The sequence below is a fragment of the Manduca sexta genome, chromosome 25 (assembly GCF_014839805.1).
Source record: "Manduca sexta isolate Smith_Timp_Sample1 chromosome 25, JHU_Msex_v1.0, whole genome shotgun sequence".
NCBI lineage: Eukaryota > Metazoa > Arthropoda > Insecta > Lepidoptera > Sphingidae > Manduca > Manduca sexta.
This window is the reverse complement of record NC_051139.1, coordinates 6,017,926-6,044,385: the sequence shown is the minus strand read 5'-3', so window position 1 is coordinate 6,044,385 and position 26,460 is coordinate 6,017,926. Positions and strand designations below refer to the sequence as shown.

At 35.2% G+C, this 26,460-nt stretch overlaps 1 protein-coding gene across 6 annotated transcripts in view; it reads right to left on the bottom strand.

Moving 5' to 3' along the window:
* Window positions 1-305: 305 nt before the first annotated feature.
* Window positions 306-26,460, bottom strand: part of LOC115444956 (phosphatidate phosphatase LPIN3) — a 34,638-nt gene continuing 8,483 nt past the window's right edge. For 2 of the 6 annotated variants that reach the window (XM_030170968.2, XM_030170966.2), the window contains exons 2-16: window positions 15,267-15,594; window positions 12,304-12,536; window positions 11,301-11,774; window positions 11,099-11,194; window positions 10,024-10,421; window positions 9,809-9,950; window positions 9,510-9,702; window positions 8,895-9,028; window positions 6,820-7,049; window positions 6,394-6,500; window positions 5,616-5,764; window positions 5,010-5,148; window positions 4,592-4,807; window positions 4,249-4,352; window positions 306-3,168 (exon numbers count right to left, since the gene is read on the bottom strand). In XM_030170968.2, coding sequence (XP_030026828.2) covers window positions 2,967-3,168; window positions 4,249-4,352; window positions 4,592-4,807; window positions 5,010-5,148; window positions 5,616-5,764; window positions 6,394-6,500; window positions 6,820-7,049; window positions 8,895-9,028; window positions 9,510-9,702; window positions 9,809-9,950; window positions 10,024-10,421; window positions 11,099-11,194; window positions 11,301-11,774; window positions 12,304-12,536; window positions 15,267-15,455 — 3,006 coding nt within the window. In that variant the 5' untranslated portion in view covers window positions 15,456-15,594 and the 3' untranslated portion in view covers window positions 306-2,966. Of the gene's footprint in view, window positions 3,169-3,951; window positions 4,095-4,248; window positions 4,353-4,591; window positions 4,808-5,009; window positions 5,149-5,615; window positions 5,765-6,393; window positions 6,501-6,819; window positions 7,050-8,894; window positions 9,029-9,509; window positions 9,703-9,808; window positions 9,951-10,023; window positions 10,422-11,098; window positions 11,195-11,300; window positions 11,775-12,303; window positions 12,537-15,266; window positions 15,595-26,460 lie in introns of all 6 variants that reach the window. The other 4 variants (XR_003938777.2, XM_037442714.1, XM_030170969.2 and 1 more) reach the window with 4 other exon arrangements.

The window sequence follows — 26,460 nt, the reverse complement described above, 5'->3', positions numbered from 1 at the left end:
GTGTTTAGGCTTTCGTAGCAGGAAGAACTTTGACGCGGGTGAAGCCACGAGCGTCTTTTTGTGCTAAATCCAAGATTTTGCGCAACGTGGATCATACTAGTTTTGTACAAGGAACACTGACGGTTTACGACAGGGTTAACCGAACGAAGGAACCTCCGCTTGAAGGTGATGGGGCGCGTCTTCATGAATGGCATTACCTCTAATCGTTATCTATGCTCATAAATGTACCTAATTATCAAGCTAGTTACCGTTTGGCGTGTTCTCTGTTGGTATGCTTATTAAAAGTAGACAATAAAAAACATAAATACAAATTATTCCGAAAATATTTATTACAATAATCACAGTAACAATAAATTATTATATAAAAGATAATTAACTTTAATCATTACGCGAAACGAAAATTCGGCACTTAATAAACTTAAGAGCAACATTACAAAGAAATTAAACTGCTAGTTACCACATAAAATATGTCTAGAAATATATACTATAATTACAAATGAAATGTCTAACAGAAGCTAAGCCTCCGGATTATTATTACAAGTATACATTTAACAAAAAATTGAATTAGCACATACATACAAATAGGTAATCACAGTATAAAGATAAAGCATTGTTTCATCAGTCGTCAACATCACAGCTTACACAATCGGCAAAACCTAAACAGCCTGATGACTTAGTTCCATAACAACTAAATCTATTCAAATAAAATGTAATTGCATGAAACGTACAGTCTTTGCAACGAATTATAAAGAAAGTTTTACAAAATAAAGTAAGATGTCCCAAAATAATTCTCTGCTAAACACTTCTACTACATCTACACTACATAACCCACGTTGACTTATTTCATTCCCATTCTTATACCCGACTCGATAGTGAACAAATTATAATTATTTATTAAATCGCCTATACCACAGATGTAGAATCCCAGGCGCTAAGTGATTTACAAAGCAAGTCATCAAAGTTACAATGCTTGTAGAGATTAATATAATATCGGTAATTATTATGTACTATGTAATAAAATAAAATTATTACGTTCTTCCTCAGCGTCTATTGAGATCATGACTAAAATATTGTCTACTATGCTAACTATTAAAAAAATTGCACTAAGTAGTTTAATTCAGCAAGGACCTGTTTCACATATTTCCAGTAAATTTTATTTCACACAGCTAAGTTAGATAGTACTTATTTTATTCTTCATAGGATTAAACTATTGCAAACTACATCAAAAAAATAAATTTCATGCTATATCAATGAGTAAGGTATCTATGTACCTAAACGCACAAAGTACTCTATATAAAAAGGTATGAAGCATATCACTACGTAACGAGTAAGTATAATATTAGTTTCTTCTGAGAAACTGCCGTGACAATGTTAACATGCTTTACTTTGTTGCATTACAGTCTACTAACTTACTATGAGCCTTCTCATTTTGACTTTACTTTAATTTATGTTGGAAGTTACGCGCCAACTAAGATCGGTGATAATGACCATGCATGAGTCTAATATTCGTACTAATACCCTACTCTACAAGCTTGTATAGTATATCCTTATTAAATTGGGATTTATTCTAGATCAAAATTTTAAGCGAGTATTCTAAACATCCACCACACAGCTACGTGGTCGATGATTCTAAACGTACGATGACCATTACAAATCTTGAGCAATGCATTCAAGTCAACTTTGGATGATATTATAAAAATATTTTCCTAAATTCCTAGTAGGTTCATCTCATTTCAAAACACATACCTATTTTTCTGTATCACGTGCAGATGTTTCTGCAGAAATTCACGAAAACTTAATTAGTAGGTATATTACGAACGTATTATGTCAACATAAATAACCTTTGGAAAAAAGAACATAGAATAATATTTTTTTATGATACCATCAAAATCACCTTCCGAGCCCTGCTAGATTCTAATATTTTCGGATTTAGATACACATAAATAATTCTACTTTTACTAAGACAAATCTCGCGCTTATGAAAGTTGTATTTTTGACAAAAGTTATTTTGGAAAGATTACTTCAAAAAGTCGACCACAAGTTTACTTTGCATCGCCTTAGGTTATCATTGTGTATTTGAACAGTGTTACTTATGCTGTATGGTTGATGGTTATAAATTCATTAACATGGAACGTCTTCCTGTTAACCTAACATTTGAGGCTAACTGTACATTTATTATTTGTTAAGTATAATAACGACACGAATTATTCTGCACTGAGGCAAAAATTTGAGTTTACGTATAACACCGTCCATCCATGCTGATTGAACTTAAAATTAATATCTGTGGAGCCCTCGGGCTACCATTTGTATATTTTATTTTAAAATAAAAAAAAGTGATTGCAATTTTATTATGAAATTGAATTTTATTATTAATTTATTAATATCAATTTGTGGAAACGAAACGTGAAATCTAAGTTTCAATAAACTATTAGCCAGCTATATAGCTATAAATATATTTTTATGTAATATTTATGCAATCATAAATAGTACAAAAAAATATGTTTATAGCTATCGTGTATTGATGCAAGAATCTAAAATTATGTTTACTTGATTCTCTAAGCATACTTTTTCTTGATTATGAAGTATGATGTCCATAGTTTTATTACTGCCACTAAAATAACATTCAATGACAGGTATTTAAATTATATTATTATACAATGACTCAATATAAAATTGCAATCGATTAATAAATATATTAAAACCGATGTATGCGCCTGGGAAAAAGTAACAACGTAGGAAATATTGGTACTTATACAGGTGGGTAATCATTGGGAGAATTCTTTCCTACTGTAACAATTGTGAAGAGTTCAGTGGCAAATATTATGGATAATATGCAGTGAGTGCACAGATCTATATTGTGTCACTCGAATTTGAACAATCTCATGATACGGCAATATTGATTTGATTCGAAGTCAGTCACAAGTGGCGCTGAAGTGATTGTTTGTTGGGGCCTAGTCCGGTGTTAGTTACTGCTTGGCGGGGAGCGGCGCGGGCGCGGGCGCGTGCGGGGCGTGGTGCGGGGCGTGGTGCGGCGGCGCGGGCGCGGGCGCGAGCGGCGGCACGTCGGGGAGCGGCTCGCGCCAGTACAGCGTCTGCGAGAACTCCGCGCTCGGCTCGCACTGCGCCGGCGGGAACACCTGGTCCACCAGCACCGACATGTGCGAGTACCTGCACACCGACACACATGCTCACTCAACTACTCACACATATTAACGACAATACAACAATTGCTCAACTTAGAATAACGCACTAGATATTATTCATTAACCATTTCATAGTAAGTAATAGATATGGGACCCAAATTTCTAATGCATAATTATCATTCTCCATTTTACATCTATTGGAGTTAATCCATACTATTAAATTTTTAGGGATAACACTCTTACATTATACCATTAAGTACTTCCGAAGAAGTCCTTGTTAATGACAATGTTCATATTATGTACTATGACCGAAAAACTGAAGGTTCCAAATCAGTACAATTAAAAAAAATAATAAAAATAACACAACACTAAAATGTCATCTCAGATGATATAAGTTTATGACATAATCACACGAACGAACACAATATCATAAGAATAAACCAATGATAATGTCCTTATAAAAATCTAAATTAATTGTTTTATATGGCGGTGTATTTTAATGGTTTATCGTAGTTATTTTTTAGGTTACACAGTGTTAATAGACAGACATCTAAAAGCCCACAACTACAGTCGTCCGGCACCAAAGTAGCTACAAACATGTTAGAAAACAACAAATAGTTAACACAGTTCTGGCGAACACAGTATCCAACAACGAGACAGATGACATGTCGATGATTGCAATTCGTCAGTATTATTATTTAGCCAATTATTATTATTATCATGAGGTTTTAATCAGCGGCGTCGTGTATTATGAAGTAGATGAGTCGGCCTCGAGCCCAAGCCTTACAAATCATGCCATACGGCTTACCGGCAATAATCGCGCCTCCGATAATTTCTCTCACTAACTACTAGTTAATACTCTACACCTAAACCTCGAACAAGCTTTTAACATTATTATCACGTTTCAGTGCTGGGAAGAAATCATCGACCATGTCACTTTGCACGTGGTAACTGAAATAAAAATATAGCACATTACCAGTGTGAACACAGCGTGTTAGTGACGTCACCAGCGCCAGCCACGAACGTAACCACTAACAATACATTGCGCGTTTGTACATCATACCAACCAACAGTGGGCACAACACACGACTCATGCGATACTCACGTGGATTGGAATGTCTGTGTCAGTTCGTGTTTCAATTCGCCTTTATAGTTTATTGTGAATATTCTCACGATTGGAATGCCAACTGCCTGGTACGCGCAAACATCCTGTAAATGACAATAAATCATTAGTAATCAATCTTCTTATAAAAATTACTCAGTCATTTATTCTTTTTCATGAGAATGGGACAACATTCAACTATATTCATGCGAGTATAATAATTTAATGATTTACAAAACTAATAGAATTATTAAAAACCTTTTCATTCACTACATTAAGGCTTCGCTTAAAATTTTACTGTAATTTTTTTAACTGTTAATGGCTAAGGACCATAAATGTAACTCACATTAACTCTGTTGCCATATCCCGCGTAGAACGGGTTCGAACCCTGCGGGAAGAGTGCCTTGATATCGGCGAGACACTGTATCTTGAACTCCTCTGGTTTCTTCTCGATGACCTCGCGGTGGAAGGCGCGCAACAGTGACGTGGGGTTGAGGAGAAGTGGACCGTCGGGCAAACACACCTCGCCCTGTCTGATCGAGCGCAGGTACTCGCGCGTCACCTGCACGAGTAGGTGGTATATTAGGTGATCATTCTATGACTCAAATTATGGCTTGAACATAGCGTCAATAACCTCGCAACCTCTAATAATAGATTCTGTTTTACATAAGGAACACATCTATTTGGGAACGACTAAGCTTTAAAAACTAAATCTTGGAGGATTCGATAAATTTACACAAAATAAAAAAAACGTCAATACTTACTTTCGCTTGACCAATAGCTCTCGCCGAGAGGTACAAAAGCTGGTAGCCATTGTTTTTAATTTTGGTAAACAGCTGCGCCACTCCAGACTGCGCCCAGTCTTTACCGACCAGCGGGAATATATGACCCAGGACATCAGACCTTAGTAACAGAGATACATGTATTAATTTTCAAGGAATATTTATATTTTTTATTACTTATAAAAAGAAGACTATATTTGTCTGCACCATGAATACTGCCCCATCATTTGTTTGCCGACATTGTGCTGTGCATTTTTTAGCAGACTCGGCACAGCAACTAAACTGAACCCGAGTAAACAACTCATCGGAACACGTTTGCTTATCAGAATTCTCATTTCACTACGAAGTGATCGCTATCGAGTCAAGTAGAAAATGTGTATTTTTTTTAATCCAACACAGCAAAATGACTTCAGCGATGTTAATGGAGCCGAAGAAAAATTTCGACCAGCAAGATAGATTGGTGATCGATACAATTATTTCTATGAGGAGGCCTATGTCCAGCAGTGGAAAGCTAGACGTTGATGATGATTTTGATAATGAAAATGATGGCAGCTTAATAGCTACGATCCGATATCGTATCGTACTAACTTGGTGATAGTGCCGTCGATGTCGGAGATGACGATCTTGTCGTCGTGTCGCCAGCGGAACACGTTGCATTTGCAGCGCGTGGTGCCCTGGTAGGCGGTGGTCACGCTGAACACCATCTCGTTCATGCCCTCCCGTAGATTCAAATTTTTCTACAATAAATAAAATGGATAAGAATATTTGGCATTAGTATGCTCTAAAAATAAATACATTATCTTTGTAATTCCTGCCAAAAAGCATTATGACATTAGATGTAAGAAAAGTAAACTTTTTGTAGTGTAAAGAAATGTAATTTGTACGTACTAGAAATTTGTACACACTTGGATAATCTAAGAACGATCTTTAAAAAATATGAATCATAAAGAAACTGTTACGGTAAAAATAGCTCTGGTTGATGAATGATCTTTCACTAAGAGCTGCCTCATCGTAAACTGGGCGTCGTGCCAGCAGACCGCGCTAGACATGCGCGCCTTTTATATACTAAATTATACCCAGCTATGAAATAAAACTTGGGACTTATACACATATAGACTTCGACTTGTTGTTTGTTTGTCATTACAAAACATCTAAAATTGTCATACATCATTTGAATATTGTTTGTGAGTCAATATTGTTTACATGAGAATTGTTTTCATCCAAGATTTTATTACGTTCTTTATATTTCTTTGTACGAAAGTCTAGCTGATTAGTGGTTAAAAAGAAATATTGCCCTCTTTAATTTTATGACACGATTATTCTAAACAATACAGTAAATAACAGTACAATTTGTTCAGAAACTCACAATTTGTTCAGAAGAGAGCCGAAGCGTCTTGCGGAATGAGGAGTACCGTCGCGACGGTTGACTTTGGTCTTGATCTGATTCGGAGGAACTATGATCTTGGTGATCTACTGAAAATTACAAAAATTGTGATCTATTTGCAAAAATAAATTATAATCGTCATGTCTACATTTCCAAAGACATTAAAGTATTAGTCTTACAAGACCATTTGTGTCATCAACAGGCACCAAAGCGGAGCGAATAACCATTATTATTTTGGATTACACCATAATTGTTTCTGATTAAAAATACACGTCTTTTAATATTGCAGTGTAAAAAAATGTGTAACATATACGGTCCAACCCGTGCACCGAACACAGAACACATACCCGATTGGGTACCAAATCGATCATCATTACTACATAACATAATAACACCAAGTGTGGTCACCTTGATCGTGACTTTGCACGGTTTCTGGCAAGATCTCTGGTACACGCTCGTTCGCGATGTATTCCTGAGGTTCAATAACCTGCTCGATTCCCGTAATTATATTGTCTTCTAGTTTCTCTTCAGTAGGCATTAGTAAAGGTGTTTCTAATGTAGAGTCTAATTTTGAGATCGCTTCTTCGTGTGGTAATGTTTCCTTTGGTGCGTTTTCTTTAGGTGGGGATGATTCCGTGCTAAAATGAAATTTAACGGTATTAGAATTGTGTCTCTTTTTGTTAAACATGTCCTGTTAATTTTTTATATATATTTATAGAGTTTAATACGCCATAAAATAAAACTTTCACTTTTCAAAACTCAAAAAGAACAGCCTAATTTTATTAAAGTATGTAAAGAGGAAAGACGTACTGAAATACCTAAATAAATACGTATTTTTTTGATAATTATAATATAATCTTTTTCAGTAAATGCATTATCACGGTATTAAATGTAGATCCGTTAAAACATTCCATTTATATCTCGGACAAAGTCCAGTTTTAACACTGATCTGTAATATAAATCTAAAGATATAAAATTGAAGTGTTTGTTAGTCTGCATTTATAGTATCCTCATGGCTGACCTCACTTCAACACAGGGAAATCGTTTTGGTGGCAATCATAAATAGAAGTCTTTAATTACGAAAATGGAACACGTTTAAAAAACAATTAACAATTTTGCTACTTAGGATAATTTATTTAAATAATATTATAGTATTCGTATTACGTATTGTTAATTTTTCAAGAAGAAACACAAAAGTTTTACAAAAATAATTGAATATTTTTCGTACAGACGCTATAATTTGTTGGCTTACTGTCTGCGAAATCTTGAAGTTTATTGCACATGCGCAAGTTTGAACGTCACTTGCGTGCTTTTTGTTTTTGTATCACAATACTCACATACCGTGCCACGCTTCATTTTTATATAGAATGTTTTTATTGGGGGCATATGAGGCTAAAATTTAAACTTATTTTTCGAAGTTATTTTAGAAACGTCCGAGTTTATAACTGAAAACATCTGCATAATAAAAATATCAACATCAACTTTCTGGTAATCTTTGGGGGAGGCCCATGTTCAGTGGACACCTGCGGCTGATGATAATGAAAATGATGAATAAAAACATTTTAACTTAATTTTAATATTTGCTTATAAGTTTTTTTTACTGTACAGAATTTTATCTCGCCGCTAAATATTTTAAATTTCGGCATTTTATGTTATCTGCATAATAGATACCGATTCCGAGAACCATTTCCAAATATAATATCTATGACAGTTTCGGTTTAATATTAAGTGTGTTTGAAATAAACACATCCTGTATAAGATTTTCCCTTGATATAAAATATAAAACAATGTTTAGTGACCTGCTTTTCATTGCCACGTGCGTAGTGTGTTGCGTCAATGGATATGATAGCGCTAGGAGTGCATTGAAGAGTAAACAACATTTATGATGACATTAAGAGCCGCATTGTAGCCAGTTCAGTATACAAATTGCTGTTCACGACAAATTCACGAAGAATAGAGTAGTCATGCCTCCTAATACTTATCCGTAGAAAGTCGATGTAAAATAACTTTGTCTGCGGTTTCGTAAGCCGAGTAAAGCTTTTAATTGGATATGAATGATGATAACTCATTTTTAAAGACTTTCTTGGTGATATATCTCCTTTTCAATAAAATGTGTATCTCTGGTTTAAAACAAACTATCACTGTCCTCTGCTAAACAAAGAACTCCCCAACTGAGCGTCAACCATTCCGAATCGCCTTCTTAAGCAATGTTTATTGTTATGAAGGGAAAACTGATTATTCTTAAAGGTCATATTCATATGTAATGACCGATAAGATAGATCTAACATGTAGTTAGCACAAGATACCCGTACAGTGGGAGTCTTTTTACGATTTTTTCGGGCTTACTCTATCTTTTATCATTATTTTTACGTGTATTTGTATTATTTGCATGCAAGCATCAACTGCTGTGTGTTTGAATAGCTCCCTCGACTAAAAATATATACTGTATATACGAAAAAAAAATGCGATCAGTGCTAACTTACTGCTTGGCGTCCGCGTTGGACCGACGCCAGCTCCACCAGGAGTACCCGCGCGGCTTGGCGGCGCCTGCGCTGTGCGCGTGACTCTCGGACGACTCCTCTTTGTCTGAACTCTTCTCTAGCGACTCTAGCACTCGCTGCATTAACAAAATTTATTGTTTTAATTTAGCAGGCACGCGGTTTCTTTCAGTTCTAAATAAATTAAAACGACATCCGGTAAATTATCCTTGAAAGCAATTATAATCTAGAGTCTGGACAAGGCCACTGTGGTGGGCCAATTTAGACCCAACCGTATAAAATTCGCGCGAGGGAATAACTGAAACTGCTACGACTAAAAACTCGCACAACACAAACTGGTTCTACCACGAATGGCGTGCGTATATGAATGAGTTGAAAATAACTTGTTCATGAAAAGCACAGTCATAGTGTGAGTTGTATGAACCTATATTGTACACATACAAATAGAGACAAGTGAATGGAAAAAAATAAATGAAATAATAAACATGATATTGATAAAATAGAATCCCCAGTGCCAAGAGGAAAGTGAACATTTTCTATACAGAACAAATGTGTCATATTCATTATACTCCAAACCTAAACAAGTATTGTAATACTTACATTAGGAAGAGGTCTTCTATATGCGAGGAGCGAGAGTATGAGCGGGCCGGCGCTCCTCCACGGCATCCAGCGGTCGCCGAGCCGCACCACCAACCGCCCCTCCGCCGCCAGGCTCACCCCCGACCGGCAGAACTCCTCGAACGGCAGCGCGCGCGACACCTTGTCCTCGCGCACGTACACGCCCACCTGACCCCTGCGTACATATTAATCACATTAAATACCTTACCCGCAGCCACTTGTTGAACGGTGAATACACTGTAAATGGAGAATAAATTACTGTAACTGTAAACAAATCATACTTGGCTAGAATTTTCTCGTCATCGTCGGAGTCGAGCGCGGGCGGTTCCAGCGAAGCGGGTGACTGAGGTAGTGAGGGGCCATTGCCGGATTCGTATTCCTCCTCCGTGGGACCAGTGGTCGAATGAGGCACACCCGATGGACCTGATAAATTGATTAGTTTAAATGTGGAACTAAAACGAGAATAGGCAATTCCATAGTTGAGAGTTGAACGTACCCGTGCGATATCGCTCTGTGTGATGCTTCGGAAAATAGAGATCGGGGTCGACCTGCCCTCTGTCGAGATCATCGAGGTAGACTCCCTCCGGCGCGGCGTCGGTGGCCTCCCTGGTGGACATGAAGCGGAACATGCCGCTGAGCACGCCGCGGCGGCTCGGCCGCTCCTCGTCCGAGCTCAGCGGCTCGGCGGGGGAGGCGGGGCAGGCGGGCGAGGCGGGGGAGGGCGGCGACTCGCCCGACGCGGCCGACTCGCCCGAGGCGGGGGACTCGGCGCGCACCGGCGGCGACGGCAGCTCGCCCCAGCGCCACGACTGCGACGACTTGTCGCCCGCCGTGGCGCGCGACAGCTCCACCTCCGTGTCCGACTGCACCGGCGTGCCGCCGCGCGAGCCCCTGCTGCGATACAAATACTCGCTCAAACCCAGACCATTCTACGGACCGTCGCCGTCTCAGGCACATAAAGCGGACCAATTACAGCGTGTACTGTGTCAGTGTCATACTATTCTATGAATGTAGTCTTGCTGTGTTTTAGTGAATCATTAGCGATTGTAAAGGAACGCATTGTACTGCACTGTTCATCTGGACTTCGATATAATGCTCTCAAAGAATATACTTATTTTTTAGTTACCATTTGCAAAAATTGCGCTCTTTATAGAAAAGTTCGTGGGGTCGTGAAAATTATCACAAGTTGTGCAAAAATTTGTTGGTGCCAAGTATGTAGAGAGTCTGTTAGTTTATCCAAATACACCAATTGTACCTAAACATTATTCAACATTATAATATAGTAAATAATATCATCTATATAAGCATTACTGATAGAACAACAGAAGCTTAATAAATTAATACTATTATCAAAATAAGCTAAATGTTGGTGCGTGCGGTAGCTACGTGCTAACAACGGCGACATCAATTACGACACAACAGGCATAGTTACTAAAATGAAATACTACTTTCGGAACACATAAAGAGCAACAGAGAAGACATTTGCCAAATACGATTCTGATTTAACACATACAGTGAACATTAAAAGCGAGGCAGGTTTTAGGGGCGTTAATATTATTTGTATATTTTACGCGTGTTTAGACGCAGCGTGAACTTCGAACGCTGTATCCGACAACGCCAATGGGATGCGATTTTCACCATTCAGCTTCAAGTTGGACATCTCTTCGCTGAAATGAAGTATGTCGCTCAAACACAGGTAAACATGCAAAACCTATGAATATGATAATGTAATTGGTAGCACAAACATACAGTATGTATTCGTGCAATACTTACGTAAGGGAAGCGTTGTGCACTTCGGAGTCGCTGAAGAAGTTGACGTCGACGGCGGCGACGGCGGCGGGCGGCTCGGGGCGCGGGTCGGAGCCGGCGCGGTCCGACTGGCTCGAGATCGAGCTCGTCGACGACTTCCTCTGGTGCTTCTTCTTCGAGCTCACTTTCCTCGTCTTCTTCTTCTTCTTGCCGTTTCCGTTTTGCTTGACATCGTCCTCGGGCGCGGCGTCTATCGGTCGGAAATCGTTATGTGCGCTGATTTTTTGCACTGCCTGGTTGGCTTCGCTTTCCGCTCCGCCGAGTTGCGTCGCCGCGAATGTTTTTGGCATTTTCCCGTCTGTCCAATCTGCTCCTTCGTCTAGACCGTCCATTTCGAATAAAGCTTCATGGTCATTGGAATTCTTTTCCTCTTTGGCATGTTTCTTTGTTAACTGTGTTAAGTCAGGTTTTTGCATTGTTTGTCCGTCAGCTGTGTATCTATAAGGTAAATTGAATTTTATAAATCGTTCAATGTACAGATTCGCTTAAACAAAGAGTTTAGTAAATATATATAACTACATGTATTTACAATGACGTAAGTGTAGGGTGGCATAACAGGTAATATTATGTTACGGGCCCCCAGCTTTCCGAGGCTTCAAAAGTTGAACATTTTTCAGTAATTTTTTTTATTGGGACATAAAAAGATCTACATATTTTTCATGTTGGGCGGTTAATTTCCATGAGTCCTTTACGTCGTAGTTACGCCACTGTATATTTAATTACTATAATATTTTATATTGTAATTGCATATAAACATTTCGTAACATAGTTGGTAACAAAAGAAAATGAGAATTAATTGGCGTTACACACAATTATGAATATCATATTAGATGAAATAATGGAGATAGACTATAATTCAAATGAAAAAACTACATGATTTTTTTAAAAAAATTGGAAAGTTCATTCCGTAAGCTATTTTGTCCAAGTCGAGTTAAACTAAAGTTTCTCATGATATGTGCAACTGTACCTCCGTTTGGTATAGTCGGAGGCCTGTGCATGGTCGGGCTCAACGGCGGAGAGCGAGTTGCGCCGGCGCGGCTCGTACAGCTCGTCAAACCGCGACGCGGGGATCGGTGACGTGGCGAGGTGCGCCGAGCATTTCGCCTCGTCTTCGCTCACTTCCTCCACGAAGAACGCCTCGCCGGACTCGCCCAGCTTCATATGAATGTTTAAAGGTTCTCCATTCAACTCTAAATCCACCTGCACATATAAAAAATAGAAATTTGAGTCATTTGCCAATTACTTCGTTCATTCACTAGAGTATATAGACTGTTACAAACTAAATGCCTCTAATCTCAAGATAAAAAATATAAAAACAGGTGGTCGGATAAGAAAAATATTTGTGCCAAATTTTCTGGGAAATTCTTGGTTAGAATTGCGTCCCGTTTTGACAGCTATCCAATTTTCGCTGCTCGCGATTCCGACGATGATTTCGCGTCTCATTTTGGCAATGCGACCTTGTGTAAATATATAATGTGCTGTTATTAAAAATATCATTGTTCTTAATGAATTGGATCAAAGCATACAAAACTATGAAAGATGTAATTCATGGCAAGTTTTCTTTGGATTTGATTACTTAGTAAAAAAGAAAATCATACAGTGAGTTATAGTGTTGATATCTAAATGGCCTTATTGCTTGGTTCACTACATTTAATAACTCTCCCGGGTAAAGACCAGCGAACGACGTATTGGTTTTCCAAATAATCTTCACTACTCTATATGTAGAGCAGATATAAATTAAACTATAGAGCTATGGCTCTGTTTAAAGGAGACGGGCGAAATTGGGCTTGACTGTACACTTATGAAACATTTATCAATATTCTTCTTCTATTTTTATATCAGCCATTAAAAAATATTAGATTGTATTACAATGGGAAAATAAAATATTTTTTATTATGCATAGGTAACTGACTTCCGGTCTCGGGAATATCAGGCTGTCTATTATTATTGGCATAGCTACATGGCGTTGTAACACTAAAGGAATTCGTCCAATTGAAAACGAAAAAGTTCTTTTAATAATATAAAAACAGTGTAAACTCATGCCTGATCCCATGAAGGAGTAGATAAAAGAAGATATGCAACCTACACTTAGTTTCATCTTGCGATAAGTACCTTTATATCGGTCCTCGTCGATCCCATACGATAATTTCAATTCTGGTTATTATCTAAGTCAGCTGCTCATTAGTTAACACGGCAATCCAATGGACAATAATTAAGTGCTGTGAACATCTTGTGCTATCGGGTAAACACAAAGATATTCACAGAAAAGAATTTTTTTACGCTATTTTCTATAGCGATTATTTCTTTACTCCCATTGAAGAGATATTTTTTTTTTCTAATTTAAAAATGGTTCTATTATTCCTATAAAATAATGCATAAATCATCTCTGTAACACCAAGCCCAAGGTTCTATGAAGTTTCGCCCGTCTCCTTTATATATCTTTCATTATAAAATTTGTTCTACTTTGCAACGCTCTCCCTTATGGAATTAAATGTCTCAAAATAGTTGTACAGATAATTTGCCTAATGTGAAGATTCCGGAACTACTCTTTGATAAATATAAACTACTACATATATTTTATACATTTCTGACATATCTAAGTGTGTGTTACATATATTTCAGTATACATAACCAATTATATCACCACATTGAATAAGATTACCTCGTCTGTATTTAAATCTGTAGATTGTATAATACAATGATATAATAAGAAAAAATATCACTGACGCATTTCATGCAAAAATAATATAACATTGTAATACAATGAAGTATAATGTTTTATGACTAATTGGTCTCAAAATATGTTCACTTAACGTTGTAGATGCAAGCGGCGAGCCTCTCCCGCGGAGGAGAATTACGACAACCAACACATTGCTAACGTGTTACGTATATTTCTATCCTTATGGCATTTTTGCAAAGAAATATGCGGTAGAATTCTGTGACGAAAGCTGGCAGCTCTGACTGGCGATGCGTCATGAATTCTGTTTATTGTTATGACTCGGTAGTCGACATGGATAATTGCAATCTTATGCGGTATCTGCTATACATGTATATATCTGCTATCTGCTATATAAGTATACATGCACTATTGATATTACATTTATCTTCATAATATATTTTGTAATTTTAAAGCGAATTGTGAAACTTGTGGACCAAGAGGTAGCTACATAGTACATACCCCTTTATTAAAACGTGGACGTTTGTGGTGAAAGAAGAAGAAAAGAAAGAAGAAAATTAATTAGTGAACTTTTTGTATCTTTCTACATTTACTGAACTGTTTAAGACCACTTTTTTTAGATTCTAGTATTCTTATACATAGAACCCAAGATTTTCGATGTATATATTTGGAACTCAAAGCATAATACCGATTACATAACCCATAATTATATTTAAATAAATTCAGACAGTTATCGAAAACCATTGTTTGTCATTCAACACGCATACTGCCTTCTCTACGGAGTTTTGTAAGTTGCTTCACATTTTCTATTGAAATTAACAAACAGTTAGTGTTTCTAAAGTTTTAGAAAACATTTAATTCATGCGAACTTTGATACGCTTCGTTTTACGCAAATAGTAAATATTACTGATAATCTTATAATATATATGTCGAAATACCTGTATTGATAATATGTTAAATTAGGCGGTGATAAATTGGATTCGTTACGTAATCATGTTTCACTCTTTGTATATTTATTATATCAATAACATCACTTTGTTAGTACTTGCTTAAATTATAATGATAGCTTCGAAAAAGCGAATTCTCCAACACAAGCAAAGAATTTTGTTTAAAAAGAGTTTTAAGAGAGTTTAAACTATGACATATGTAACCATATTTTTTTTTACACTCAACACACCAAAACACACTCGCACCTTTTATCCCGAAGGAGTAAGCAGAAGCGCAACTATTTTTATAGCTTATTAATCACTTACCACTTTAAACCTGGAACGGAGCACTCCCAGCTTGCCGAAGCGCACGTGGAAGGGCGAGCAGTTGAAGCTGCCGTCCGGTTGTTCCACCACAACCACATCGATGGCGCCCGTCAACGTGGCGCTATTGATTTCGTTGTAGAATTCGCGAAAGTTCGATATGAACTTGCCAATGTAGTTCATAGAATACATGGCGGTGATTTTTTTATTACACCTAGATTAGAATACTTCGGTTATTGTATTATGTAGTGTTTTCTTTATTAATTATTATTCTTCTTCTCTTTGGGACTACCCCATCTTGAAGTTAGGGTCAATCGATTAAGAGTTATTTCTGGAACAAAGGAAAAGGACTCGTGAATCATAAGTTATAACACAAAACAAAGAAATGAGTTGATTCATGTGGTGCGGTATGCGATTATAATTATTGTTGCACATGGAAAATATTATTATGGCTGTCGTAACAAATTAAATAATCACATAGGTAGACATTTTATCTGAATATCTTACTTCTTAGTAATAATATAAACGCAAAAGTTTGTGAAAATATTTGGATGTTTTTATGTTTGTTAGAAGTCAACGCACAAACAATTGAACGGATTTGGATGAAATTTGGCACACGGGTAGATCATGTCTTGGATTAACACATAAGATACTTTTTATCCGGGTAAGTTGGCAAGAAATGGGGTAACATGGGACATAATGGATGTTTTTTATGATTTTTTAAATAGATGACGTCGGCATCGTTTATGTAGTGTTTTAAAGACTTTTGTAACGTAATTGGGATTTTACGCGAGTAAGCCCCTAACAACACCTAGTATTTAATAAGTCATGCATGTAACCTGGCACAATAAAAAAATGAATGCGTAATGTTATCTAAACATTACCGCGCCGAAACACTAGTACGCTGACTGATAAAATTCCCATCAAAACTTTCTTATCAAAGAAATGCGGGTGAATGGGCTGTTGTAGTATTTTATTTGTTAGTTATTACTTTCTGCCTATTGTAATAACAAACATAATTGGGTAAATTATCTACACTTATTCAAATATGAAAAACGTACTACTCTTTTTATCTATACTTTACCACGGATACATTAGATATGAATCCCTATTTATAGTTTATCTAATTTCTTACAATTGAAATTACCTTCAACTGTTTAGATAAGGAAATGAGAATTTGTATGATTATGCAACGATAAACGAAAATTCCAATTGAATGTACAGATATCATAGATGTTTATTTCTTATATCGCTATTAGATATCACGAATACTTAGTTACATATCGGACTCAAATGAAACAGTCTACATTCTTAGTAAATAAGAATTATGTAACCAGCACGAGCAGTATGTTGCTTAATGCTCACTAGCACGCTTATGTATAAGAAACAAAATTACCAATACTTAATATATATTTATTTATAACCATCCATCGAAACTATTGAGGTCACTGACTGGCACGAAGTCTGCTCTCTTAAATCTTATTGAACCCAACAGTGGTCATTTATGTGCGTAGATGGTGAAGCGTTTTGAACCAACATCTAATCTTAGATAACGAACACGTAAGCTTAAGAAATGAATAAACTGCCAATAATTCGTTCACCTCAGTAGACGTCGCTGAGTGACAAAAGCAAATTTATAAAAAACTAGCACGCGATCACGGCGTGCGCAAGAAAACTCGAAGCGAGGCGACGCTGGACAGTTGGCGGCCCCGGGGACTCTGCCCCCGAACAGTCACTTACAATGAGTAATACGCAAGAATAGCCATAAAACTGACTTTGTATGTTATGTTGGTTATCACGTTGGAAATTGACACGAGATTTTTTTGTAAGTAACACATCGTTACCGAATCGCGACTCACGTATGTAAAAAACGTAGCCAAATGTAAGCAGTTTTGTGAAGAAGTAAAAAATTTTCCATTCTATATTTTGCAGGTAATATTGCAAATTCGAAATACATAATGAATTTATTAACACGTATACGATAAATAAATCTAGTCATACTTCATGCCTTTGCGTTAATGTGTGCTAATAATTATACGAGAATAATTTCCAGAGCTCAAGGCAAATCCCATTACGATGTAAACGCTTCGTAGATTTTTATGCAAGCTAAACGATTAAGTAACTTGATCAGCTGATTACGCCTTTAATCATTAAAACCATTGACAAAGAGGTCAGACAATCTTCGCTGATTAGATAAGATAACTTGTCGGTCAGTGATACAAGTATATCAGTCAACACCATCACCAGTTCGACACGCGGAAAATATATGATTTGAATTAGAAAATTTTCAATTAAAGTTTTATTGCGGCTTCCGAACGCGTTAAAGACTTTGATAAGAACTTGTGTTCAACACGGACGTGTTTACAAAGCGAAGTTTGACGTGCGTTGCTACCACGTGTAGGTATTTACTCGGTACTCACTACACAATGATATAAGAAGATAATCTCCAATGAACTCAATACGTGTTGTAGAGCAGGACAAAAATAGTAATTATGCCTTGTGAGAATAATGATAAGGTAGTTTTTATTATTATTGTTATATATTTTCTATAGTTATTTACATTAAACACTAAAATCAGATAAGCTATTATTACATAAATTGAGAACCTCCTCCTTTTTTGGAAGTCTGTTAAATATATTTGAACTAGAAAATATTATAAGTACCTCCTAGGATTATTAGAACATTTAGCACCAGTGAATTTGTTAGAGGAAATTTTTTATTTACGTGTATCAAGCAACAAAGCCCTGATGCACCTATCTAGCGTTGTTGGCGACAGACGTCTTATAAAGCATTTATATTATAAGATATAAGTCTAACTTTAAAATTGGCAGACCGACACACCCATTATAAATTTCATTAAGCGTATGACGTGTCGTGAGTCGTTAGTCGATAACATTATGCACGTGGACTTTGATACAATGCTTATTCGATTACTATATTTTAATGTGTGTTTTTCACACAAACAGTCACGACTTCAATGTACTGCAAATTTTTAAGGTCACCTTATTGTCCTATACTAATGTAATTTACACACAATATATTATTATATTCAATTTCTAATTAAGATTAAAATAGATTTATAGTCGAGGATGCCAGATTTTATAAAAAAGAAACAAAATAAAAAAGGAATCTTATATATATAAAACAAAGACGGGTTTGTTACAACACTTATAACTCGAGATCTGCAGAACCAATTTTCATGGTTATTGATTCGTTGGATTTGTCTCCGCCCCGAATAGCAGAATACATCTTAAAAACAATGAAAACTCGATATGTATAATAATACTTAATCATTTCAATAAATGCTCATTTTTGTTTATTACATGTCAAACATTTGTTGTCCAATCCTGTCAAATACTGTAACAACTATTCATGTGTGCGTTCAGTTTATTTCCATAAGTGTATAGACAAATCGAGAAAAATCTAAAATAGCTCGGAATAATACCTCAGATTTATTCTACAGGTTAACAAAAGTGTAAATGTCTTTTTATAGGTTGTCTATGATTTTTCTTGATAAGCTATTGTCTACGTCTCGAAAGTTCAGGCACTATTATTATATTTGGTGATTTTATGTGGTTTTGTGCGAGTGCATATTCAGTATTACTATTAATAACAATGCCGCGTCCTAGAAGATCTAATCTTTCCCAGCGGAGCCGTAATGCAATTAGGCAACGGAATATCGCGAGTCAATTATCTGATGAAGAACGAGAAATTGCACGAGAAGAGCGCCGCGTTAGTATGGAGCAAAGAAGGGCCTTAATTCGTGCTTCTCAAACACAAGAGCAAAGAGAGGCAGCCCGTGAAACGGCTAGGTTAGAAACGAGAAATCGTCGAGCTTATTGTTCAGATGAACAGAGGAATAATCTTCGAAGTGCAAGAAGAAATGGTTCAAGTATTGATTTGAATCGAGCAGCGTTTCTATATGATTGCACCATCGACTACAGCTTGCATCGTTTAGTTTGCATTGGTCCAATTGACGTTGTTTGCCAGCATTGTGGCATATTAAAGTTTGCTGGTGAAACGCCTGGTTTGTGCTGCCTTAGTGGTAAAGTGAAATTGCCATTATTGGTCCCGCCACCAGAGCCATTGTGTTCCCTGCTTTATAGCGAAACACTAGTGTTTCGCTATAAAGCATTGATTGATTCTAGAATCACGACATTTTTTAGAGAACACTCAAAAATACAATGTCTGTTTCCAAATGACTTCATTTGGAGCGGAAATTATCGAAGAACACGGATATAATCCGATATTTAAGGTAATTTACGTTAAAAACTTAATTTTCTATGATTGTAAAAAAAATCTGGAATGTAGTTTGTTAGATTTCTGTATTTGTCTCTAAAATAAAAATGGCATGTTATTATTTGAAAATAAATGTGTTTGTAAATCTAACTATAACTATGGCTTTGACTTCACAGATTCAAGGCCATCATCATCGTTCTTCATTCATCATAATAAAATACTTTTATATTTCTATTATTTTGTATCATTGTATTACGTTCATCAAAGCCTAAATTAGTTCAGCTAAAAGGTAACACGACACTCATTAACTGTTAGGCGGTACGAAGTTCGCCGGGTCAGCTAGTTGTAAAATAAATTAAACCTTTTTAAGGACTTTCGTTTTCATTTTCAAGTTGAAAATTCAGAAAATAACATTTAAAAATGTAAATATCTATAGTGAAAACCGGTTATAGCGACACCAATCTGATTGGATCACCAAATCTGGACGCTATGAATACGAGAGTCGTTATAAACGATATGCATTTTATATGCATTTATTTAAAAAGACCTTACTATTTAGTCATTATAACCGATGCTTCGCTATAACCGAAGTCGTTATAACCGATTTGTACTGTGTAGCGTTAATGTTTGTTTTGTTGAAGAGCAGCGAATATTAGGAATGAGGGACTTCATAATAATAAATAATGTATGTATTAATAACAAGTGTCCAAGGAAACCTGAGGCACAGCTTGCAAGACCTATTTTGGAATTAAGGACTGCAACATAAAGTTCAATATCAATCGAGTCTAAATTTTAATTTTTTTTTTTTACAAAATGACTGTATATAATTAAGTATGTTTCATTTAATACGTTTTTAAATTATAATTTAATTTGCCTTTAAAAGGCCTGATTATGAATAATTGTCAATAAAAGTTGTTAAGGTCAAAGTAACTTTGTAGCCTTCTAAAATTCTCCGTACGAAAGTACCAATGTATTCGACCAAACACATAACGTACGATATTCGATAATAAATATGTATGATGTGTCATTAAGTTCTTAAAAAATAGCAGAATACCTATTAGTCGATATTGTTTGCCTGGCTATGTAAACAAAGTTATCTGATATATTTTTTTTCTTACCTTTGTTTTTTTGTAAATACATAATATTTGTTTAGGATAAAGACAATTATGGTAAATCATACGTGGAATAAAACAATTGTGTAAGTACCTATATTGTATATACAATAAAAGCACATCCTAAACTTACATTTGTATAATATACATACCTCACTTCTTATCTTATCTTACTAATATTATAAATACGAATGTTTGTGAAAATGTTTGGAATTTGGATAATTGGATGTTTGTTAGAAGTAAACGCAGGAACAGTTGAACGGGTTTGGATTCAATTTGGCACACGGGTAGATCATTTCCTGGATTAACACTACTATCAACCCGGTAATTTGTTCAGTTACAGTGTTTTAGGGACTTTTGTAGCGAAAAAGGTTTTTAAAGGGGGCGAAGCCGCTAGCAATACCTAGTATGATGTAATACAAATGCAAAATGTAATAAAAGTTTTTAAAGAAATGTTGTTATATGTCTGAATACACTTAAATACATATACCACATTATGCCATATTTATTCTAAAAAAGTACAGTGTGTTTTTATTTCGAAAATGGATTTGGCCCTCGAGCGAGGCCGCCTTGAAACTAATGTTGAAAATATTGTGTAGAAAAATGTTTGTGTAAATACACTGTTTATACATTCTATGGAAATATACTCTAGTTTTAATTTATTTGTTTAGTTACGACGTATAAATTTATATTAAGTTGTTTGTGTTTACTGCTTTGCTGTTCTATAGTATGAACTATGAAGTCATAAAATCTATTAGTGGATAATGTTATTTGAATAACTTCCCAATACGACTCCGCCATGTTACCTGTAACGCCATATGCAGAGAATATTCATGAAAACTAACACACAAAGAGTTAAATAAATAATGAGTAGAGAAATGCGTGGCTACTGGTAAACATCACGCTCACAACACGCCGCGGTTTGAAACACAAATACACAACCGAAGTCGCTGTTTTGCTATGATAAACAACTGCTTTATTGGGTTGCGGCCAGCGCTATCACCGCTTCCGCAATAATCATAACAATTCTCTCTGTAAATGATTCATCGGAACATAATTCGTACGAAATTTTAATTTAGTCATTTTATAAATAATCGGTCTGAAAAAATAGATAATAAACGTTGGCCAATTTTGCAATTTTGAGAACACTGTATGAGAATTACCTTGAAGATATTGATCTTTTAATAAATAGAAATTAAAATTTTACCATAAATATATAAAACTTAACATATGTATTTTAAATATATATATAAGATATAGTATGTAACATTTGTAATATTATGTCTGCTTTAGAATTTATACAATTAGAGGATCCCGTATTCACATATAGACACTTCGTTCGGAAGTAGGTACTACATTACGTGGTACCTATATAGTGTCCTAATTAAACAAGAGTTTATTTCGAAACGTTTTTATTCTGTAGATATTCAAGGTTTTTTATTCACAAAATGCGGGCTTCGCATAGATCTGCATTCTGCGAAATATTATATAATAGCGACATGTTATATTATTTTTAAGAGTGCAAGCTTTAGAAATTATTGCTCTTAAATCTTCTGGACCTAGAGTTGAAACTCTAGCTACTTACAATCGAACAACTAATCGCTCGTCATCGAAAGATCTAAGTCTAAACTCCAAACTACGGTTAATAGAGTTAATTTCCTGTAACCACTTTCCTGCCACATCATCAGACCTTGTCGGTGCGTCAACTACACGTAGAAACTAATCCAATTAGCTTAAACGTGGTATAGGTACTTGCTTTATTTGTCAAGGAATTTGTATTACCGATTTTGTCACTGTTCTCTCAAATTATTATTGACAATACAACCAATACATAGTATAAGTTGAAATAAAATATCGATCTACCATGGGATGATGATGACATGAATGATCTACCACGAATGGATTTTTACGGTTAAACAATATTGTTCAAACTGAGCTTAAAAAGTATAATTAATTAGTACACATTAATAATATTTCAAATTAAAAGAAAATCAAATACACAGACGTTGATTCATTTGGTCAAGCTACCGACTTATGCTAAAAACTTGCACCGAGATATTAAAAGCTGTTGGGGCCTAAGATGTTTTTGGGACGCTAAAAATGTCTAATACAAATAGTTATGTCATTTTTCTCATGGGAGATACCGTAAAGCTATTCGAGATAGTTGAATCCCTGACGAAAATTGTTGAACAAGCAGGGGCTAATAAACTAAAACATTACGTTATGCGTAAAATGTCTGTTGTTCACTATTTGATACTTTACACATTGGTAAATTACATTTAATAGGCATAAAATTATTATCGATATTCTATTTTAAAATTAACTCTAGAAATCTTATTACTGTGACTGACTAACATTGTAAACATACCAATTTTCTTTTATCTATTTGAAATAAACTTAAAGAAAAACATTTTTGAGAGACAGACTTGCAACGGAGTAACATTAGTTTTAACTGATAACCCTTTTCAGAGTTAAAAATGCCTCAATTGATGAAGACCAGAGCTTTTGAGCGTTGAAAATCTTCGACTTCAATTGTGATGTTTGATAAATTTTGTGATCCTGAGTCATGAAGTCTATAATAAAATTATCATATTTATCAAAGGCATAATTTACCAATAAATTATAAAATATCACTGGATTATACTACAGATAGCGATAAAATAAAATATGTTAATAAATACTTATTTATTTATCTATCTACCTGAGGAATTACTTTTTTCTGTGCAAAATAAACTTTGATTAGGACAATTTGTCATAGCATATTATTGCCAGCTGCTGAAAATACCTATTATACGATTAATACAAATATTATTCTAGCGTCATTGGTCACCACAAATAAACTAGGATTGTGACATGGGGATTTTATCACACGATGTTAAAACATGAACATAAAACAACATACACAATATCATGAGATATAAATATACCTCTGATCAATATAATGTTCTAAACCTTGTGACATTTAACTGTAAGGCTATAGGAATACAAGGGAATTCTAGAGAGGTAGTAAATATTTTCCTCCAATGTGAATACTCAGAACTAGCTCTTTTGAGTTTTAAAGTGATTCATGATAATTTACCATTAACCCTTAATTTGGTATCGTTCACTGTGATATACATTCACGAAAAAAAAATATTGAACGACTGTTTCCTACATTTCCCTTATTTTTATTTTACGTATAGTAAGTTTAAAGCATCTTGATACTAGAAAATATAATTCTACAAGTGGCAAAATAGTTTACTTGTCATTATCTAGTTAAGATGTCGGGTAGACGCGGGCACTCAATACTTCGCAAGGTAAATTTTTATATTTTACATGGTATACATAACTATCCTAACTTTTCCATGCATTTGATTTATTAATCAATATCTGTACCTCGATTTGGTATGTTTTTCGTGTAGAATTATACTATTTTAGTAACAATTTTTACCGGCAAACCTGTTTGTTCATTACAGTATACATTGCCAAATACTCGCAATTTTTTTTCAATTTAACATGTTCACTGTGATGAACATTGCTAAATTAGGGATGAGCTTTTATGAATAAATAGTTCGTTTTCATGTGGTGGGTTTTTGTTTGGTTTGTTTTTTCTGCTTGTTAACAGCATAAAATACAAGGTTGCATGGATAGAATATTGCCACTTGTTCCTGTTAAGCATGCACTTTCCGACACTAGTGATAAATCCTGTACTAACCGACTAATTAGTTACAGTACAATGGAATGATAATAAACCAGTGACTCTTATAAGCTCATTTGTTGGATCTGATCCTGTGGGGAAAATAAAAAGATATTGTAAATAGCAGAAACAAAAGGTAGAGGTTGATTGTCCGAAAAAATTTCACGAGCATAACAAATACATGGGGGATGTAGAGCTGGCTGATATGTTAATATCATTGTTTAGACTACCATTTAAGACTAGAAGGTGGTATATTGCCATATTTGGTTAGTTACTAGATATATACATAAATAATGCTTGTCTATTGAATAAACGTAACTGTTTTAGGAATTGAGGAAAAAAAGGTCATTTAAAAATTTTCGTTATGAGATTTATATATGTTTGACAAAGAAATATAGATCAAATTCTCGCCAACAAGTACAGAAATGCAAGATTATAAAACCAAGATCAGCCAGACCTACAATTCTCGTACGATATGATAAGACAGGAAATTTTCCGAGTATAAAGAAAAAGACATGGCGCGATGTGAGTTTTCTCAAATAAATACAACTGTTCATTGCATTAAATGCAATTTAAAGCTCTGTTTCATAACAGGAAAAACTTCTCGTAATTGTTTTTTTACATTTTCATAATAAATAATTTAAATTATTGATTAAAAAAGTTTTTTTATTTCACCTTTAAAAACAACACTAATTTGGCAATGTTTACCACGGTGAACATAATAAAGCAGTTTTTGTTCTTTAAGGATTTCGCAGTGTTCATTGTGATGAACATTGATTTCCTGAAAACCTGTAAATGTTATATTTTTTTTTCTATTTTTCCTAAACTTATTTTTAATACATAACTTCAGATTTATATGTTATTTCATAAAATAAGATAAATCGATTCTCTGCCAAATTAAGGGTTAAAAACGGTTATAGGATCCAATGTTACCCGTTAATTCTGCTCACACTGATAATAGTTTATCGTAAAAGCAATTAGCAAGATTGACAACGGTCACATTGAGACATAAACAAACAGCTCTTGGTTTGATTCCTAACTGCACTTAGTTCTCGGAAGTCACGTGCAATAAACCGCCTGGATAGGTAATATATACTGGATATCAATAGGCCTTTGTTGAAACCTTATCTGTCTGGTCATGCATGCGATGGTTGAGGTCTTCACGTGTGCCTACATGAGGCGTGCACGTGGACGCGTTTATAATCTTACTTATACGTAGGTATTACAAATGAGAAAGTTTGTGAAGATTTTTGAAGGTTCGGATTTTTGTTAGTAGTGAATGCTAAATAGATTTAGATAAAACTTGGAACAGGTAATCAAGTCCTGGATTAATTATAGATTACTTTTTATGTCGATATAGTATGGGACTTCTAACACTGCACTATTTTCTTGAATGCGGATATCTGATAAGATACATCCGTTGTCGGGGCTTCGGTGCTGTCATTAGTTAAAATGACTGGTCAAAAAGTGCCAACACGAATAGTAACAGCCCACGATTATAGCACGGCTCAGACACTTGACGGATGTGCGAATTGATCATAATTATCTTTACGTGTAAAAAAGTGACAAAAGTAAAATTTTTAACATCTTTACTGCCATATGAATGATTATAATACATATTCATAACGCAATGTTTCCGATTTAGAACATAAAACCAACAAACTACCTAACTTGACACTAGTAATTATAAAGAACCATATAGGTTTTAGGTGTAGGAGTATCTACTAGACTGAAAATTTCCAAATGAATGAAGTACGAAGTAATATTGTATTTTATGCTACTTTACTAAATATAGTTCTTACGCTCGTAAGCCCGGTGTACACGAATAGAATAAACAGTAGTCAACTATAATACTACTCTACCAATTCCAAATAGTCTACACGTAAATTTATATTTTCTCATACACTAAAAAAAGAGAACATCACGATTGGGACTCATCCAGAAATTGTAAGAAACGCTTCATTAAACTTAACCGACCTGTAACAATTTTGAATAAGGTGATTGAGTGAAGATCAATCAAAGAAGAACGAAATAGGAAAAGAGAATATGCACACGGGATGGATCTTAATAAAAGATACCCGAAAGGCTTCAACACTATTTTTGAAAGAGTTGGTGTACACGTGTCGAGTAGGCCGTACATAATACATATGTTGTGCGGCGCGGTTGTGCG